Here is an 18916-nt window from a genome sequence, read left to right on the forward strand (position 1 = left end):
CCCTGAATGCCGAGGTATTTACCAGGCCTATCTGCACCCACTGGACATAGCAAAACCCCATCATCCTTGAGGGAAGTTTCCAGAGTACTAACTCCTAAGTGGAGGTCTTCCGAGTGCTAGCAGTGCAGGCTACCACATTCAGGGCATACTGTCCAGACAGTAAGGTGAGCCCAGCTCACAGGCTCCAGGTGAGCAGGGCAGACACACCCGACTTTCCCCAGTCTACTGGGAACACAAAGTACTGGCCATCAAGTGGGGGACACACAGGTTTCCACCCCAGCTCTATCAGTGGTGATAAGTGGGTGTACACGTTGGGCAGAAGAGGGGCTCAAGCTCTAAACCCCAAAGTAGGTGGTGGTCAGAGCTGTTTGACTTCTCATCGTCTAGTTTGAAGCACAGATCTCTCCAGAATGTTTTCACACTTCCCAAGTATGGGAAAATCCAGAGATTTTAGGCCTGTCAAGTGTCAGCCTAGACGGCTGAATGGATCCCTGCCAACTTTCTCTCCTCCTCCCCCTACTCTGCAGCAGGGAGCTAAGCCTTCTGCACCTGAGCCAGGTGGGTCAAGCTGTCTGAATGTGGGTGGGGCAGAAGCCCAGGAGGACAGGACTCAACCTGCTTGATTAGCTGTGTGACCTGGAAGACCTCTCTGAGTCTTAGATTTCTCCCTGGAAAAATGAGAAAGGAGGACTAAACAACTGGTGTTTCCTGACCTTGGCTGTGAATCAGAATCTGGGTGGCTGCAAGAGAAAGAACTTGAAAATAAACAAGTTCCCAGGTCCCATCCCAAAGCTCCAAAAAAAATATGAATCCCTGGGGAGGAGAGGCATCTCAAGCCATGACCCTCAACCCTGTGCCATTAGGGAGCCTATGAACCCATCACAGTCACCCTAGACCCCTCCGCTGAAAAGCTCTTCAGGATACAATGATCCTAGCCACATCCCATCTTTTTCCAACCGCTGAGGTCCTTGGGCCAGACTAGAGGAAGTTGCCCCATCTCTCTCTCTCCAAAGACTCCTGGAGCCTGAAGTGCTAGTGAATGAGCAGTTTATTACCCATCAGCCTGCCCCGCCTCCCAGCACCATGGCAGGCAGACAATCTAGACAGAGCCCTCACAGCATCGTTGTGGAACACAGCCTGTCTCCACCCCAGCTCAGTTCTCCAAGCCCTCCCTCCCCCAGTCCTCCAAAACAGCACCAGGTCCGGGGATCACACCTCAGCCAGGGTGGGGAGGGACAGAGGGTGAGGTTGAGGAGGTAAAAGCTGGAGAAAGAGGAACCAGGTTGACCCCAAGCTTCTGGAACCACCACCCAAGATGGAGGGAAGTGGGCAGGCTAAGGGAGGGGTCTGGGGTTGCCAGGCGACGGTTCAGGCAGGAGGCTCTTCTCCAGGAGATGCAGGGAAGCCACTCAGGTCTCGGCCAATGATCTCACTCACTGTAAAGGAGGGGCAGTTGAGAGATTGGGCTAGGGGCGGGTCCCCTCCTTTTTTCAGAGACCCCCAATCCATTCTTGTCAGGCCTCAGTCTAGGATGCCGCTAGGCACCTCTTCCACTGACTTATCGTCCACTGGGCCTCGGCTTCCTCGGTGGCTCTTGACACCTCCTCCCAATCAAGCCTTGTTCACCTCCACCCATGTAAGCTCCCGACCCAAGGCCATTCCTGCTGGTCTGGCCTATAATGTCAGAGCAGTGGCTATCAGCAGGGTCAAAGGTGAGTGCAGCCAGCAGGAGGAAGGAGAGGCAAAACAGGAAGGGCCCTCCTTGCCGGTCTGACCACAGTCACCATGTTTAGGGGAAGCCAAGACAGAGACTCATACATGCTTAAGTGGGACCTCAGCAAGCCACTGGCCCTCTGAAATTCAGTGTCTGAATCTGCAAATTAAGGAAGCTGGGTTGAGTGGTCTTGCAAGTACTTCTAGCCCTGAGGTTTTGTGATCTGGGGCAGAGAGCAGAGGTGGGAGTACAGCTGGGACAGGTACCCTCTATATGCCCTTCAGAATCAAGGTGGCCATATTCAGGAGGCCACACACACCTTGACCTTGCCTCCTGACACCCTCCAATCGGCTCAGAGGGACCAAGGATGCCCAATCTCTGAGAAGCCAAGCTCCAGCCCTTAGCAAACATGCAGAGCAATCTCTTGCACACATCAGACTCACAGCCCCCGTCCCACACCCACCTTCCTCCAGCGTGATACCCTGGATAGGGACACTGTCTCGGAAGCCGCTGCTGTAGCCACCCCTGGATTTCTCCTGCTCCGGAGCCCCCTCCCTGGGGCCATAGTTCGGCCCTACCTCACTGAAGCCCTCAGCAGGTGGGGGATGAACAGCCCTCTGGGGAGGGAAGGGACCTTCAAGTGGTGGGGATGAAGGTAAAGGAGGCCGAAAGGGGGCTGGAGAAGGGAATGGCAGCCCCAGGGAGAAAGGGGAACCCCGTCCTCCATAGGGGTCACTAGGGAAGGGCCGGGGAAGGAAAGAGACCGGAGGTGGCCGGGCACAACCTGTGGCACCCCCACTCTCAGGGAACATCCGGAGGCCAGGTCTGTAGGATGGCGGGGGCCCCGTCTGGGGGTACAGAGGGGGCGTGCCATAGCTGAAACCGTCTGACAAGTAAGGGGTTTCATAAGCAGGATCTTCAGGGGGATAGGAGGGATGGGGGGGCCTGGGTGGTGAGAAGTCCATGTCAGTGCCAAAGGGGGGGGCCGATGCTGAATTGAAGCCCCGGAGAGATGAGTCCGGCAGGGGCTCCTCTTTGAAGATCACTGAGTAAGTGGGGAAGGGGGAGGACAGGCTTGTGAGATGTCTGGCAGTCTGCCCACTGCACGCCCTCCAGCCCATTTTCCATCCAGCCCCTTCGCCCCTCAAGATAGGGGTACCACACCCTTCTACTCTACCCCAGCCCTCCTTTACTCCCCCCATTCTTCCAGCAGGGGGTGTGTGAGAGCCCACCAGGCAGGAACTTGAAACTCTGGGTGGGACTGCGCTTCCTCCGTCCATTGGAGACATAAAAGTAGACCTGGACAGGCCGGGACACTCGCTTGTTGCTGTATTCTGGGACGGTGAGGGTCAGCGTCACCTGCAGAAGAGCAGAAGATGAGGCAGGGAGCTCCCAGGGGTCTAGGGTCAGGCCAGCCCTTCTAAGAAGCCAAACTTCACCTCCTCCTGACACTTCCCATTTGCTAAAGTCCATTCCCCGAGGTGAACCCACTTCCAGACGGGCCAGAATGCCCCTACCAGAAGGCAAGAGACAGCTTCTGGGGTCCATGCCCATAGGTATGGGATCCAGCTGAGAATTTTATGACTTCTCCCTTCTCTCCCCCCGGGCAGGGGCCCTAGTGATACTGGTACCTCATTACTCTGCAACCGGTTCACAGAGGCCTCCTCCTCCCACTGCAGCTTACCGTCTGTGGGAGCAACAGAGAGCTCAGCCTGGCCAGACCAATAACCCCTGCCCAGTCCCCCATTTCCCCTCCTGCTGGGGCCCAGGCAACACTCAGAAGCCCCAGGAGACCATGCTCCCAGCAGCGCCCACAGCCCGTGTACCCCATCAAATGGAAGAGACAGGATTTAAAACTGTTCCCAGGATACAGAACAGCAAACCAAGACCCAGAGAAAAGGCAGCGTCAGTCCAGGGACCCAGGGATTGAGTGACAGAGGAATCCCAGCCAACTCCAAACAGCCCCTTCTATGATAGTGCCGGGAGGAAATTCAAGGGTAGGAAAAAACCCTAGCTTGACAGAAGGCAAGAAGACCCCAGCTCTCGTGACCCAGAAACTATGAACCAGCTCTGACGTGGCTACGAGGGTGCTAGATTTGAGTGTCGGGGCCGGGCTTCCTGCTGGGCCGTACTGGGTATGGGCAAAGGTCTCAAGTGTAACCCCTCATTCTTTCCTCTGTGCCCCTGCAGCTCCATCTTGGGGCAGCGCCTGTAATCATGGCTGTGCTGCGCGGCCACACCTCAGGAGGGGCTCAGGGCGGTGTGAGGGTCCTCGCTCCTCGTCTATCTTACCCAAAAGAGCATCTCCAAGCTGACTCCCTTTTATCCATTTCGCCCTTGCATCTGCCTGTATTAGTGAACTCTGATCTTTGCCGTATGATCATTTAGCGAAAGCGAGCAGACCTGAAATTGTTGATGGACGATCCCAGACTACCGCGGTCCATTCTCTACTTGCCCACGGCTCGTTCTCCCTCCCCACCTTCTTACCCTGAGTCCTCACTGTGTTCATTAATGTCTCGCTTTTGCACTTTACGTCACCAAATAGTCCCCTCTACCAATGTTCAGTTTGGTCCCTTTTCTCTCCTATACAAAATTCTCTCAAGCTCCCTCCGTTCTGTTGCAAACAGCCGCCTCCACCTCTCCTGGAGGCTGAGCAGCATTCCACTAGATAGATCACGTCCTCTGACCCAGCTGTCTGCTAGGCCTGTAGACTACTTCCAGGTCCTAACTGTTGCCAATCATGCTGCAAACGCTGACCTCTCTTAAATAAACAGAATATCTTTTTCTTCCTGAGTGTTTTAGCTTGCTGTCAACCCCACGGGCAGCAGACAATGTAAGAGGAAGGCCGTCTGTCTGTCTCATTTTACAGACCAGGAACCTGAAACCACCAGCTGGCTCAGGGATGGTGCCAGGGACCCTGCACCTGCCGGTTCCCAGCTCCACCTGCCTGCATCCTCCCCCCCCCCCCCACGGCTACTCACCAGGGCCTCTTTCAATGAACACCACCTTGGAGTCTGGCAGAAAGTTGGAGCCAGTCAGCACCAGTTCTTCACCCCCTCTCACGGAGCAGGCACTGGGGCTGTAGGCCTCCACCTGGGGCAGCTCCTGGGCAGAGCGCTGGGCTGCGGGGCAGTGCAAGAGACTGGCCGCGCTGCCTCTGGAGGGGACGCCGCTGCTCCACCCCCACCAGGATAACTGCCACTGGCCCTGGAGGTGCCCTGCTCTGCAGGAGACATGCCAGCAAGCCAAGGCCCCCTGGGGCTACACAGACCAAGGAAGGAGCCACTCCTGGGCGGGCAGAGGGTCCCCCACACTGCACAGGGCCCCGCAAGGGCAATAGAGGACAGCGTGTTTCTGGTCCCTCCCAGGGGCAAATCAGAACACTGGCCCCACCTTGTCCACAACAGATGCAAAGATGGAGCCCTTCATAGCTATGCAGGACAGACAGGCACAGGGCGTTAGGCAGAGGGTTCGGATGGACAGACAGACAAAAAGGTCACAGGAGACAGAGATGAGGGCACAGGGCCTCTTTGCTCACAGCACTCAATGGGCACCGACGCTGCCTGCACGGAGACAACCTTCCCGCTGCCCTGTGGCACGTGTACCCGGAATACCAGCCGCACACGAGTGTTCTTGCGCCCGATGTCCGTCTCGCCTTTCCGAAGCTCAATGTCTGAGTTCCGAAGCTTCAGGATTCCAGCACAGTCAATGCTGAGGGCAAAGAAGTGAAGGCAAGCCCATCCAGCTGAAGCCAGGATGGTGATGCCCCCCAAATAGGGAAGCACCCACCCTCCAGCCAAAGTCCTGAATGACCTCTAGGAGCCGCAGGGGGCTATTTTTTTTTAAGGTTTATTTATTTATATATATAGAACTGGGGTGCAGGCCAGAGGTGCGGGGGGAGAGTGAGAGGATTCACCAAAGACAGAGTGGGGAGCCGAGCAGGCGATGGACTGAAATGCACTGCTGAGGGGAGCAGCGGGCGGGTCAGGAGAGGTCTGCCGCGCCACGTGGGTCACCCCCCTGAAGTCCTCTTCTAGGTGGTGAGAAAACCTAAAACAGGCTTTGAGGGATGAGGTATAGCTCTTCTGGGGAAGGGAAGCAGCTAGTGGAAACGACTATCCCTAAACATTTAAAGCCTGAGGGGAGCGGAGTGGGAACCTACTTGGCCGCCATGTTGTTCTCTGGAAGCAGGGTCATTTCCAACACCTTGGTGCCACTGACCACAGCTTCATAGCTGGCCGTGGCCACCATCTTGCCTGTGATTCGGTGCACCTGATAGAAGGCATGAGGCCGCAGGTTCCTTTCATCTGCAGTGCCGATGAACATCTGCAAGGTCAATGGCTTCTCACTGTAGCCTAGGAGCTGGCAGAGGGAGACAGAGCCATTCAACTGAAATCCCCGCTGGCTCCTTTTCCATCCATCCCTGGGTTTTCAGTCTACCAGGGAGTGAGGATGGTGAAAGATAAAGGACATCCTGGAAGGGATTCCCAGGAGGAATTGGGCACCAGTTGTGGAGAAAACGTGGCCTGGAGTCCACAGTGTTATTCTTGGACTAAGGCCCAAACTGGGCTGAGCAAAGGGGAAAATCTTCCAAAAGAGACAGGCCCGACTCAACAGAGACAACCTAACTCCCAGTGAACTTTGGCCTCAGCCTAACCCCTCCCCCACATCTGGCCGGCCACCACTTCACAGAGGAGACATGAGGCTGCTGTCCCATGGGGAGAGTATAGCGGGGGTGGAGCGACAGGGGAGTAGAAAATATATCCGGGTTCTTGGAGTGCACCCTTCCTCCCTCCAGGCCCTCCCAAGGCTGCCTGCAGGGTCACTGCTGAGAGGGAGTGTGGGAAAGGGCAGTGCCATGGTCTGCACAGCTGGAGCCCATCCGCAGGGATCTGGGACAGGCAAGGAGAAAGGCTGCCGGCCTGCCTCTTCCCTTACCTTGACGACAGGGTGACCACCAGGGGCAGCTTTGACAGCTCCTCGACTGCCCTCTGTCTCATAGTGAGCCCGGTGGTGGGCTCTGGGCTGCACTTCAATCCTCAGCTCCAGCTGCTCATACTGACTGGGCAGTGGCCAGTCCAGGGGGGGTAGGGCAGAGGTCCTGGGCAGGAGAGAAGAGCACTGATCATCTGCAGCCTCAGACCCCAATCAAGGTAGACCCCTGGGATGTGGGGGAGGTGAGGGCTGGGGTGGGACCGAAGATGTCACAGAGAACCCAAAAGCCCAGAGGGACCCAGGGGACCCTAGGGCCCCATCAAGATGAAAGTGTGGAGATGACATTAGGCCTGAGGTTCCCTTTCATCTAGCCCTGAGCGCAAGGTTTGGATGGCAAGAATTGACCTGGATACAAAGTAACCTGAAGACAATCCTAATCCCTAGATCTGGGTGGGAAGAGTCAGACAAGAAAAGACTTTAGAGATGAACTTTGTTTGTCAAATAAAGAAACAAAGTCCAGAAAGTAGAATTTAGAGACCAAGCAAGTCAGTAACCCAGGAGAGCAGGCCTGAGTACATCCAGTCCCCAAACCCGAACATTTCCACTAGTTGGTGCTGGACAGGTCAGCTCCAGGGAGCTGGGGGTGACAAAGGGACATTCTTACGTGGTGTTCCCTGATTCCCTAGGCCAAAGGACCCCAACTAGACATTGCCGCCGGTGATAGCTGGCCAAGACTGGAGACATCTTGGGTTGTCAGTGAACAGCATGCCACTAGCATCTTGTAGGTAGAGGCCAGAGATGCTGTCAAATCACCCTACAATGCCCGGCATAGCCCCCACAAAAAGAATCATGCTGTTCAGTATGTCAGTCATTCTGAAGGTGAGAAACTCAGCCCTGTGGGAACCCAGGGGAGCAGGTATAGATGTTTCTTTACCCAGGAATTGCAGAACTGGAGAAGACACCCAAGAGGGACACCCCCTTTACCTAAATGGTGCTCCTACAGAGGATGGGAAAAATCTCTCTTCATTGGTCCATAGGGAGTGGTTGTCTCACTGCAAATTGGCTCTCTGGAGAGGGTGTTTGGTTTACTTAATTCTAAGCTTGGGTGGATGGCAGTAGCCATCCATGCTGGTTGCACATTCTCTTGAAATTCCAAGAGCACCGAACTAAGTAAGACCTTGCTTCAAACCCACCCCTTGACCCTCCTGCTCCCTGAGGGGGATGGTTGGACACCTCCAGTGCCAGGCATTACCCTCACCTGAAGATGGGACTGTGTCCCCCGATCCGGGCCTTGGACCAAGCCAGTGGGGAGGGCACCGCCAAGTAGTCCATGCCAGCCACCTCCTTCCGAGGACCTCCTGGAGGAGCCCCAGCCTCCTCTGGTCCAGAAGGCAACTTCCCATTGCACGGGGCGGGCTCCTCAGACCGAGGCAGCGCCACGGCCTGCTCGCTGGAAGTCCGCCGGGTCTTCTGGGGGATGCTCTCGGCAGGCGGGGCAGTCACATAGTCAAAGGGACCAGGGGAGCCAGGGTCCCGGGCCAGAGGCAAGGGGGGTGGTGGAGGTGGCTCAGGCCCCTCCTCCCCCAGGCTGCCTCGACGAGACAAAGCTGGGGAGGCTGAAGATGGGGTTCCAGAGCTGGAATAGCGCCTCTTGCCACATGGAGAGGCAGGCCGTGGGGAGGCCGGACTGGGCCCTGGAGCACTGAGGAGTAGCCAGCTATCCTCTGGCCCCCGGCCTCCTGGGCTTGGGCCATACAGGTTCCAGGGATCATCAGGGGTCCATGGCCTAGGGGATGCCCGGGGCGAGGGCAGTGGGGAGCCCAGGCCAAAGCGGGAGGCTGCCTCATTTAGCTCAGACTCCACCTCATCACAGGCTGCATACAGGGCTGCCTCATCAGAGGCATCAGAGAAGAAGCTCCAAGAGGACAAGCTGCTGCTTCCCGGGCTCGGGCTGAAGAAAGGGCCCCCACCCTGGCCCCCTGCCTCTCGGTAGCCACCAAAGCCTTCAGGTGGGGGATAATCCCTGGGAGAGCCATCCCCCCAGGCATCAGGATTGTCCTCCTGTGTGGTCAGTGGGTCAGGCGTAGGAGAGATGGAGGTGATGCGGATGCTGGGGCACTCAAGAACACGGCCTCCCCCAGTCCCCCCAGGCCCTCCTCCCAACACCCCCAGTCTCACTGACCGGGCGGGCTGGCTCTCCCAGGTGCCAGGTGAGGGGGCAGGGCGGGGTGGTGGAGAGTGCATGCCAGGTCGAGGGGGTGGAGGCCGAGGTATGCCTATAGGGGCAGCACCATAGGGAGGGGGCTCCCCCAGGGCCAGACGGAAGCATGGTGGGGTGTCCTCCGAGTCCAGTTCTGTCAAAATGGGAAGGAAGGTGGATGAAGGGAGGATTACCACAGGAGATGGAGAGAGAGAAGCAGATGAGATGTTTAGGTCCCCTGAGTGGCCAGCCCCCCAAAGCGCTGCTATGCCCTTCACGACCACAAAGACAAAAGCAAAGTTGGACCTCAGAAGGTGAAGGGGGTAGAACCAGGCGGACCCGGCATTTCCCCACTCACAGCACCTCACATTCTGAGCCCCAAGCCTGGGACCTGGGGTACCGGAGGGGGCGGGCCTTAAGGTGAGGGAGGCGGGTCCAGAGGGGCTGGAGTTGGGCCTGGAGGCGTGATGAGGGAGGCGCTGGGCTGGGCTGGGGGCGACTCACACATGAACCCAATTAGCAGCGGTTCCCAAACCCCCAAACGGCTCTGGCAGGAGCCCCAGTTGCCATCGCGACGGTGGCCAGGGAAGGGGGGGCGCCAGGGCAGTGGTGACGAGGGAAGGTGGCTCCTCCCTCGCTCCCCCCAATCTGGGGCGGGGGTGTAGCGAAGGGGGTGCTGCGTGCCCGCCCGGTCCGGGGAGGGGGGAGGGGGACGCGGGCAGTGCGGATTCCGTGCGAGCGTCGGCCGCCGCCCCCGGCTCAATCCCCGCCATCTGCCTCTCATTGCGGCCAGACGGGGAAGGGGGGAGGGGAACCCTGGCGGGGCCAGAGAGCACCCCCAGCCCCTAGCGACCGATCCGCCCGCCGGAGGCTTGGTGCGCTAGGAGCAAGCTCCGGAGCCGACCTCCCCTTCCCCAGGTGGCGCCCGGCGCCCTCAGGACCACAGTGCCCGCCCGCCCCCCATCCCAATGACAGTCGGCCCAGCCTAGAGGCGGCGCGCAGCCAACGGGCACCCCCACCCCCACCCGGTCACAACCTAAAAAGGAGAAAGTGGTGCCCGGACCCCAGCCTCAACTCAGCAAAGCCCCAAGCCCCCGGACTCCCCTCAAACTCTGACCCCCTCATCTCTCACCCCAAGTTTGCAGCCCTAAAATCCCCAGACTCAGGGTCACCGGGCCCTTCCCTCACTGACCCCAAGACCCCGTCCCAGTCCCGCACTAACCTTCCCCCGACCCCCCCGCGCCCAGCGGGGGGGCCTCCTTTTCCTCCCCGAACACCAGCTTAAATTCCAGCTCCTCATCCTCGCAGCTTGCTGCCCCCATGGATCCGGCCAGTGCCCCCAGGTCCCGGTCTGGGTGGGAGGGGGAGCTCAGGAGGCTGCCGTACCTTCACCCGTGGCTCCCTCCCTCCCCTTCTCTGAGACGCCCCCTCCTCCGCCGCCGTCGCCTCCCTCCGGACGCCCCCTCGTTATTATAGAAACTTTTCCAAACTTTTTTCCCCAAACTTCTTCATAGCACCCCCCCAACCTGTCCCTGATTGGCTGCCGAGGATGCTCCAGCCCCTCCTCCAGGGATGAGATGGGAAAACCACGCGCCCCCAGTCCTCCACCTCCCGCCCTCCCACAGTCCTCTTTCAGTCCCTCCCCCTCAAAAAAAAAAAGAACAAAACTGAATTGGAAAACGGTTCCTCAAACTTGGTACGACCATAATGATGCCTATTGGCCCGCAGTTGTGACAATCATTTCCTGCATGGAGCACTACAACCCCCCCCAACTTAGTCTAAGTTCTGGGGCTCCGGGGTCCGAGAGCCTTAAAGGGGCCACATCCTGGGTCCACGGTGTGAAGGAACCACGAAAGACACTTTCTCATGTTCAGAAAAGTGGCGTTTTCGGTAACTAGCAAGGAGGGACCACTGCCTGTTCCCTTTCGGTCTAAGAGTGAGGCTAAGCGGTTCTAGGGTGCAGACAGACCTCAGACAGGTCTGCAGGGAGAAAAGCCATTCCTCCGAAGTTCCTGTCGTAAAGTCGTGGAAATCTCTGCTGAATCAACTCCTCCATCTATCATCCCTCAGTGTCACCTAAAGGAGAAGAATGTTTAGCCTTCTCTGGCAACTATTCAAAGTTGCACGATCCCCAATGGGCATTGATCCAGGCCGGGCTTTACCGCTGTCCTTGTCCCAGCCACCCCGAGGGGCCATTAATTAGCCTCCACGGGAAGTCTGCTCCCTCCTCCCTAAGAGTTGTAGTCTGGAATGAATCTCTGGTCTGGTGGCATCTCGCTCCGGTTCTTCTGAAAATCCTGACCAGGTTTACTAAGGGCCTGGAACCCGGCGACCCGGAGGGCCCCCTAGGTTGGACACCTGTCACCTGGGCGGGAGGAGAAAGGAAAATTTGGACTGGAGTTTCTAGGAAGGGCAGGCATGGAGGGGCCCTTTTGTGAGAGGTAATTAGAGCTAAGATGCCTAACTTGTGCCGCGGACTTAACAGACTGTTGCAGACTGGAGGGGGTGGGGGCTGGGGGGGTTACCATTTCCCATGCCCCCGCCCCATACAGACCAGATCTTTAAACCTCTCTGAGTGAGGTCGCGGCGATCTTCCCTCTAGATCCTCCCCCCCCCACCCGCAAGGGCCGCACCGCTAAGGGTTAACTGATGGCCCCCGGGTCAGACGTTTACAAACACACGGGAGCCGAGCGGGGACCGCGCCCGTTACTCTAATGAGAAACAGGCTCGACGGGGCAGGGCGAGAGGGGCGGATGGCCCGGCGGGCCCCAGCTCCGCAGTGGCCACGGCGGCTCCCCTCCCTTCCCTCGCGTCCTCCCTCTGGCCCGCCCTGGGTACCACCCCCACCCCAGCCCCCGGGGACCCCAGTGACGTGCGGAGCTGCCCCGGCTGCGAGCCCAGGGCGGCGACGCTGCAGGGGCGGGGAGAAGAGGCCCGGCCGGCGGGGAGAGAAGAATGTTCCGAGGCCGAGCGGGGAGGCGGCCTGGTTTGATTTTTCTTTTTTTCCCTTTGGTTGGTCTCCTCAGGTTACATTTCCCTTCCAGCTTCATCTCGGAAGTAAAGGAAGGAGAGGCACGGGGAGAAAGAGCAAAAAAACAAACCGAGACCCGCAACCAGCCTCCACCTAGGGAGGGGTGGGGGGCTCCCAGGGAGTTGGAAGGCAGAGATCAGGGGTGGAGACCCCTAGCCGGACCCAGTCCCCGCTCCCCCCAACATCCCGCCCGCCCTTCCCCGCCCCCCGCAGCACAAGCAGACGCGCACATTCTTTTCAAATGTCATATTTCCTTTGATCCTGGGCAGCGTTTCTCCATGTGTCTGGCCCGGCTCCTGCCCAGCCAAACGCCTCCCCCTCTCACCCTCCTTTGTATATTTTCCTGGAGAATCCTCCCCCTCCCCCTAGCATCTGGAAGGCCTGAGGGCTGGCGTCGGCGCACATTCCCCTGGCGACTCTGGCCTCGCCGCCCAGTGACTCAATTTCCCCTTTGCGGGTGCTGGGGGAGGGAGAAGCCTCAGTTGTTGAGGGCGAATGTGGTGCCAAAGAGCGGGAAGACTGTTCAGTGCCAAGTTTCTCTGAGGAGGAGGAGTGGAGGGGGGCATCCCCTCGACGCGGAAAGCCCTTCGATCTGTCTGGGCGCTGCAGATGGATGGAATTTTTGACTTCTGCAACGTCCTGCCGGAGGAACCGCGAGTGGTTGTAGGTTTAGGTTGGCCTACACTTCTGCCCCCTGGCGACCACAAAGACCCAGCCGCCTTCCTCCCTTGTTTCCAGGTTTCTCGCCCCCGCCACCTCTGTCCTCGCTCCGCGTGCACACACCTGAGCACCACTGGGCATTCCTCCTCGTGTTTGTAAGCGCTTTGCCTTCTAGGCCCTTGAACCGGTGTGATTCGACAGCCTTGGAGTATTTCTTTTTTATCACATAGATATATTCTGATTGTTAACGATTCAAAGCAAACATATAGTAAACTATGATAGTTCACCATTTTATGCATTTACTAGCATGTCTGTGTGTTATAGTGCAATAAAGGGGGAAATAATGGGTTAATCATTGTAATTTTATTCATATGCTTTTTATTTTAAATAAAAAGATAAAACATACACTTACATACTGGTCTCTCAATTTCTGTTATGTCTTGATTTTGGCAAGTTTGTTGATGGCTTTGTCAAAATTGATCTTCATGTAGACGGCATAACCAGATTGGCTGATCTATCCAATTTATGGTGAATCAAAGAAAAAAACTTGCTAATATATATGTTTTAATTTTATTTACTTATGCATACAGAAATGGGGTACAGGCCAGGCGAAAGGATTCACCAGAAACAGAGCAGGGAGCAGAACAGGCAGTTCAACAAAATACACTGCTGAGGGGAGACAAGAGAGGTCTGCTGTACCATGTGGATCACCACCCTGGCGGGGATCAAACTCACACTGAAGTGACCAGGGCTTGACTTAGCTTAGCAGTGCTCTACCAGCTGAGGCATCAGGGAGGGCCCCTAATTTAATTTTTTTATTGAGAAATAATCCACATACCATAAAACTCATTGCAGTCAGTTTTTATATGTTCACAAAGTTGTGCTACTACCCCCAGGAATTGTGTGTGTGTGCGCGCGCAGGCATGTACATGCCTAGAATAACTAGGGTACAGGCCAGAGGTGCCAGGCAGGTGAGAGGATTCTCTGGAGACAGAGTGCGGTGCAGAACATACAGATCTACTGAAATCCACTGCTGAGGGGAGCAGCCAGCGAGACAGGAGAGGTCTGCTAAGCCATGGGGTTAGTTCCTTGGCTGGGAATAGCACTCAGGCCTTAGTGGTGATAGCACTGAGACTTAAATCCGAGGCCACTATGGAAACCCCAGACTTTTTCCAACAGCAGCCTCCCACTGAGCAGCATCAGCCTGGGCTCTGCAAAGGCAACCAGGCCTGATGGCCAGACCTCCTTCAACCATGTTTGGCTTTAGGGGAAAAAAAGAAAAGAAATGTGGCATTGTTGGAAACACATAGGTCAGGTTTGAACCTGGCCAGCACCATTCAGATACAGCGAAAGCTTACCTGCCCAGCTCCTGCGTGATAGTGCAAGGCAGACTGGCTGCACTAGCAGGGCTTTCATTTTGAATCCTGAGCTGTTTTGAAAACGGCCCAAGTCCAAGCTTCCACTGACACCAATGAAGATCAAGATGGGAATTGGGAATATTGACCCACTGATGTTGTACCCAGTGGTTGAGGATTGCCCTGTCTGGGGTCATTAATGCCCCTGCATTTCCTGGGCATGTTTGTATCCCTATGGGTTAGGAGAATGGTGGTGAGCAAGTCCATTGCTTGGAAAAAGACTGTGAAACCAGAGGGCAAGGAAGACTAACTGATGGAAATTGAAGGAAGGTAGAAAGTGGCACCAGAACCACTTAAGTCTTGGAAACAGTTGGTTTGGAAACTAGACCAATCAGGTTTGAAGGGGGATATTAGCTGAAACTTCAGAGAGGCCGGACCCTGCCTGATAGAGGTATTGGAGAGGAGCTGTTTGGGACACTGTGGCAGAGTTGGTTGGATTCTGCTTGGATGACACTTCAAGAAGAGCCTGACTTCTGCTTCAGGAAGGACAATGCTGCCCTACAGCCTCAGCAGTGCCCCTGAGACTTCCCAGGCTGCCACAGGTTGTCTGGATCCTGGCCTGCTACTTACCAGTGTGCCACCAGTTGCAGGGTCTCATGGGAGGGACAGTGCCATCTTGCACAAGCAGTTTTTGGCTTGGACTACTGGTCACTGTGGACACTAGCTGTTATAGGACAGCTGACCATTTGTAGCCTCAGGAAGTCTTTCCTTCTCCCAATCTCACCTTTGTAAATAAACCCTATGGCTGCCTCCTGAGAATAAGCTGTGTCTTATAAATATGAGCACAAGGGCTCCTTGTGCCATTAAGGGAGCAGAGTTGGGATGGGGATCATAATGTTGTCTAGGTGGTGTGACTGATCCCCACTATCATGGGGAATAAAGGTTACCACCACAGTAGAGCCAGATGAGTATGACATTCCTGGCACTTATTGGACTTCCTCCTAGCATGTCTGCTGCTGAGAGTTAACAGAAAATTGCTGCAGTCCTACACAGGCAGGACCATCAGGCACTCAAAACGCCACAATAAAGACAGGCTACCCATGTGAGTAGAACAATAACAAAACCGCCTGCTAAGGGGCTGGTCAAAGATAAAAGAACAAAGAAGTGAGAACACCATCTGCGACGACCTTACCCAGGCAGCTGCAGACAGTGAGTCTCCCTTTGTATTCCTACTTGAGGCCAAGAAGTCCTTTTCCTCTTCCTCTTTCAATATTATCTCCTTTCCTTATGATTCCCCTTGTCTTAAACTTTTCCTCCCCATTATAAAGAGTGCATTAGTGTGGGTAAGTTTACTATTTAAAGTTAGCAGGTAGTCGGCTCCAGAATGCTTATAGAGGAGTGGCTTAGGGCAGGGATCTGCTTAGAAGTGGGATCTTTGGGAGATGGGTTTCTGGAAGTTATGTTTGCATACCTAGCAAACTGTTTCTCCCTTGGTTGTGTGTTTATCTTAGGGAAGGCATCATCAGAGGTTGCATAAGGGAGATTATGAAGAAAAGAATGGACCTATAGACCCTGAGTTTGTTCCTGAGAAAATGGTTCCATGAATTGACCCCTGAAAGAATCTCCGTGGACCATGAGCAAGACTTTCTTTCTGGAGGTGATGAGTATGCATACAATTTTGTCAAAGACAATTAGGTTATTCTGGGAGGCATAAATTTGAAGGTCTGAGTGGAAAGAAAAATGTGTTCTTCAGTCAAGGAGAAAGAAAGGAAGATGTTTATGTAGCCCCTCTTCTCTGCTGTATGACCCTGGTCACCTGGCCATAACTCATTAGATATGCAATAGACAATCAACCAAAGCTGACTCGATTTGTTATTTCCCTCTGAAATCTGAATTGACACATACTGTTATTAGGAGCTCAATCATTCTAGTAATAATCCATGTGCTGAAGTTCCAAGAACTGCCTTAGTATTACCTAATATCCTAGTCGTGCTCTCATTTGGGTTCCATGAGACATACTCTGGGCTGGATTTTTTCCAAGATCCCCTCTGGGCCCACTTCCTACATTCCTTCAGTTTACATCAGTTTGTCTTCCTTGCCCTCTGGTTTCACAAAGTCCTTTTGCACAGAATGGACTTGCTTACCACCACTCTTCTAGCCCATAGGGATACAAACATGCCCAGGAAATGCAGGGGCATTAGTGACCTCAGCCAGGAGCAATCCTCAACCATTGGGTACAACATTAGTGGGTCAATATTCCTGCCTTCCATCTTTCATGTGGACTATTTTGCAGGCATTCCCAAAATTTCAAGGTTCTAAGGGAAGGAGCCCTCTGTTGCCTACAGTGGCAATCTCTCTCCTCAAAACTGCTTTTACCTAAATCCACGCACAGGTGTTTATTTTTATTTATTTATTTATTTATTTTTTGAGATCCCCAAACCTAGATGCCTTCTCAGTAGCTGCTTGGCTCAGATGCTCAGATGATTCCTCCTTTGGGGACCCTGATTCTACTCCTGCCTCTCTGACCTCTCACTGGTTTCTCTTCTGCTGGCCTGACCTGCACATATAGGACTTTCTGTCCTCTTTCTTCTTCCCTTCTTCCTCCATAGATTCCATTAACCTAATAAAATGTACACCAAAATTTTAGACAGATACTGTTGGGAGTGACCAAATGTGGAGATTTACTGAGGGACTGGATAAGGGCAGTAATAAATTAGGCCTTGCATCCTAAGGTGATAAGGCAGTAACAAATTGGGCCTTGCATCCAATTAACTGGGACGTTGCATCCGGGATGGGACTAGCTGAAGGTGATAACAAACTGGGCCTTACATCAAGGGACACAGCGATGAGTCACCCCTGTTGGAATGTGAACTTAGAATCTATATAAGAGACCTTTCCCCCCTATAGGGTTGGCAGTAGCTGTGAACCCCACCCTAGGGGCTCTGTCTCAGCTGCTGTTCGGGAGCAATAAACTCTGCTTGCTCAGCCTTTCTACCTCCTGCCTTCCTTTCTTGCTGCTGGTCACAGAAGTTGGGACAAAACAGATACCTCATCTAAAATATATAGATGGCAAATAAGTAAGCATGGGAAAAGAGGTGCAATATCATTAGTCATTAGAAAAATGAAAATTAAATGCACATTGGGAAACCTATCAGAATAGCTAATGTTAAAAAGACTTGAAAGTGGCCCTCCCTGATGGCACAGTGGGTTGAAGCGCAGCACTAAGAAGCTAAAGCCACTTCAGCATGAGTTTAATCCCCGCCTGCCCCCGGAGGTGACCACATGGCGTGGCAGACCCCTCCTGACCCGCCCGCTGCTGCCCTCAGCCGTGTTCTCCATCAGTCGGCCTGTTCTGCTCCCTACTCTGTCTCTGGTGAATCCTCTCACCACCCCTGCACCTCTGGCCTGTACCCCAGTTCAGTATGCACAAATAAATAAATCTTAAAAAAAAAAAAAAGACTTGCAAGCTTCTGATGTTGAGTGCTTCTAAATATTTAATGGTTATTTTAATTTTTTGACTTCTGTTTGGTAGCAAACTTGTAGGCATTAGTATGGATTTAAAAAATTTGGTTTTTTAAAATGCTACATTTTGTTTTATTTTTAAATTTTGTAACAAAATTATGAATATTCAAAAAAAACTGAATGTTAGAAAGGATGTAGAAGAACTGAGACTTTCCTATACTTCTAGGGGTAGTGAGATAGGGTACAACTCTTGGAAATGTTTGGCAGTTACATAAAAGCCTCCCATATGATCGAGTCACTCCTAGTTATTACCCAAGAGGAACGAGAGCAGATGTCCATGTAAAGATTTGCACATATGTGCATAAGTGTCTCTCTCTCTTTTTTTTTTTTAAGATTTATTTACTTATGCATATAAGACCTGGGGTACAGGCCAGAGATGCAGGGGATGAAAGGATTCACCTGAGACAGAGTGAGGAGCAGAACAGGCAGATTGAGTAGAAATCCACGGTTGAGGGGAGCATCAGGGTGGGGGATAGGAGAGGTCTGCTGCACCATGGGTCCCTTCCCTGGCCAGGGATCGAACTTGTGTCACAGTGACTGGTGATAGCTTGATAGTGCTGAGACTTTAACTCCTGCCACCAAAGAGGCCCCACTCCCTCTTTTGGAGTGGGGAAAGCTAGTTCAAAGACTCTTTCCAGGCCTCCCAGACCTGCCAGATGTTCTTTGGTCCTTGGAACAAAGGCAGAGAGCCCAGCTAGGATGGAAGACATGTGTGCGCTTCTCTGGGAGTGCAGGAGAGTCCTTCTCTGTCCCTAACAGCACAGTCTGTGTGTTGTTTGTTGAATGTCAGCTGTACATCAATAAAACTTAAAATATTTAAATTAAAGAAAAAACAACTAATACTCTTGCTTGGTTCATGTGCTGCTTCCAGATTCCATAAAAGGGCCTCATCTATAAAGCAAAGTCACTGAAAGCCCAGAGCTGTGGCTTACAAAGTTATTGTATGACCTGGGGCTAGTGTTTAACTTCTCACAGTCTCCTCAGTTTCATTATCCATAGAAGGTGCTAAAAATAAACTGCCCCACTGATTTGTTTCTAGAATTTGAATGAGATAACACATGAGAGTCCCAAGATATCTTAGCACCAGAAAGAATTGGGCCCCAACTCTGAGGTAGTTAGATTTGTTTTTGTTCCCTTCCTTTCCCCCTTTCTTTCTAGATAAGGAGGGTTCCTAATCACAAAGATATTCAAAGAACAATGAGGAGGAAATAGAGCTGAGAGCTTGGATTGTGTTGTCCTGAAAACAGGGCCTGAGACCAGAATGTGAAACTTCCTGAGGGCTGTCCAGGGACCAGTTGGGAGAGAACAGAGCATGGGAGTTGGGGAAGATGCCAGTAAAAAGCACCTATGCCGCTAGTAGCTAGTGTCAAAGGCTCAGTGTGGCCAAATCCCCTTTGAGAAGCTATGAACACACCTCAAAGGGGCCTCCTGGGGCCCTCCCTGGTGGACCAAGGGGTTGAAGCACAGCACTATGAAGCTCTAAGCAGCCAGTACAGCAT

The 18916-nt window shown here is 53.9% G+C and overlaps 1 protein-coding gene across 2 annotated transcripts; it reads right to left on the minus strand.

The window, feature by feature from the left end:
- Positions 1 to 1043: 1043 nt before the first annotated feature.
- NFATC4 (nuclear factor of activated T-cells, cytoplasmic, calcineurin-dependent 4) lies at positions 1044 to 10364 on the minus strand. 2 transcript variants are annotated; one of them, XM_004694594.2, is made up of 10 exons: positions 10072 to 10364; positions 7908 to 9003; positions 6653 to 6815; positions 5877 to 6076; positions 5253 to 5425; positions 4696 to 4836; positions 3346 to 3401; positions 2947 to 3073; positions 2499 to 2759; positions 1044 to 1436 (listed from the first exon to the last, which is right to left on the minus strand). In XM_004694594.2, the coding sequence occupies exons 1-10, from the start codon at positions 10169 to 10171 to the stop codon at positions 1369 to 1371; spliced, it is 2385 nt and encodes a 794-aa protein (XP_004694651.1). In that variant the 5' UTR covers positions 10172 to 10364; the 3' UTR covers positions 1044 to 1368. The 2 variants fall into 2 exon arrangements, with proteins under 2 accessions (XP_004694651.1, XP_004694649.1); XM_004694592.2 differs by having other exon boundaries at positions 2178 to 2759.
- Positions 10365 to 18916: the final 8552 nt, after the last annotated feature.

This window comes from Condylura cristata, unplaced genomic scaffold (genome assembly GCF_000260355.1).
Source record: "Condylura cristata isolate star-nosed mole 26May11 unplaced genomic scaffold, ConCri1.0 scaffold00045, whole genome shotgun sequence".
Classification (NCBI taxonomy): domain Eukaryota; kingdom Metazoa; phylum Chordata; class Mammalia; order Eulipotyphla; family Talpidae; genus Condylura; species Condylura cristata.